At 62.2% G+C, this 291-nt stretch overlaps 1 protein-coding gene across 1 annotated transcript in view; it reads right to left on the bottom strand.

Annotated features, from left to right (window-relative positions):
• EMH_0004830 (uncharacterized protein) overlaps nt 1-291 on the bottom strand; it is a gene marked incomplete at both ends in the record, with an annotated part of 12,079 nt that overhangs the window by 124 nt on the left and 11,664 nt on the right. Inside the window, 1 exon segment of the mRNA XM_013496944.1 lies at nt 3-291. Coding sequence (XP_013352398.1) covers nt 3-291 — 289 coding nt within the window.

Raw genomic sequence — 291 nt, 5'->3', positions numbered from 1 at the left:
GATACTGCAGCAGCAGCAGCATCTACTGTACGCACCGTGCTGCTCCCTGCTGCTGCTGCTGCTGCTGCTGTTGCTGTTGCAGCAGATGGAATGCAGTCGTAAGCAGCAGCTGACGGCACCCGCCGCTGCAGCACACAGACCTCAACTACCTGCTGCTGCTGCTGCTGCTGTTGCTGCTGCTGCTGCCAGGCCTGCTGCTGCGTCGGCGTCTGCTGCTGCAGCGCTTGCGAGTCCTGCTGTTGCTGCTGCTGCTGTTGCTGCTGCTGTTGCTGCTGCTGGGGAGGCCAGAAA

Source organism: Eimeria mitis, genomic scaffold, assembly GCF_000499745.2.
Source record: "Eimeria mitis Houghton genomic scaffold, Emh_scaff239, whole genome shotgun sequence".
Lineage (NCBI taxonomy): Eukaryota > Apicomplexa > Conoidasida > Eucoccidiorida > Eimeriidae > Eimeria > Eimeria mitis.
Note: the sequence above shows the minus strand (reverse complement) of the source record. Positions and strands in the feature narration are given on the sequence as shown.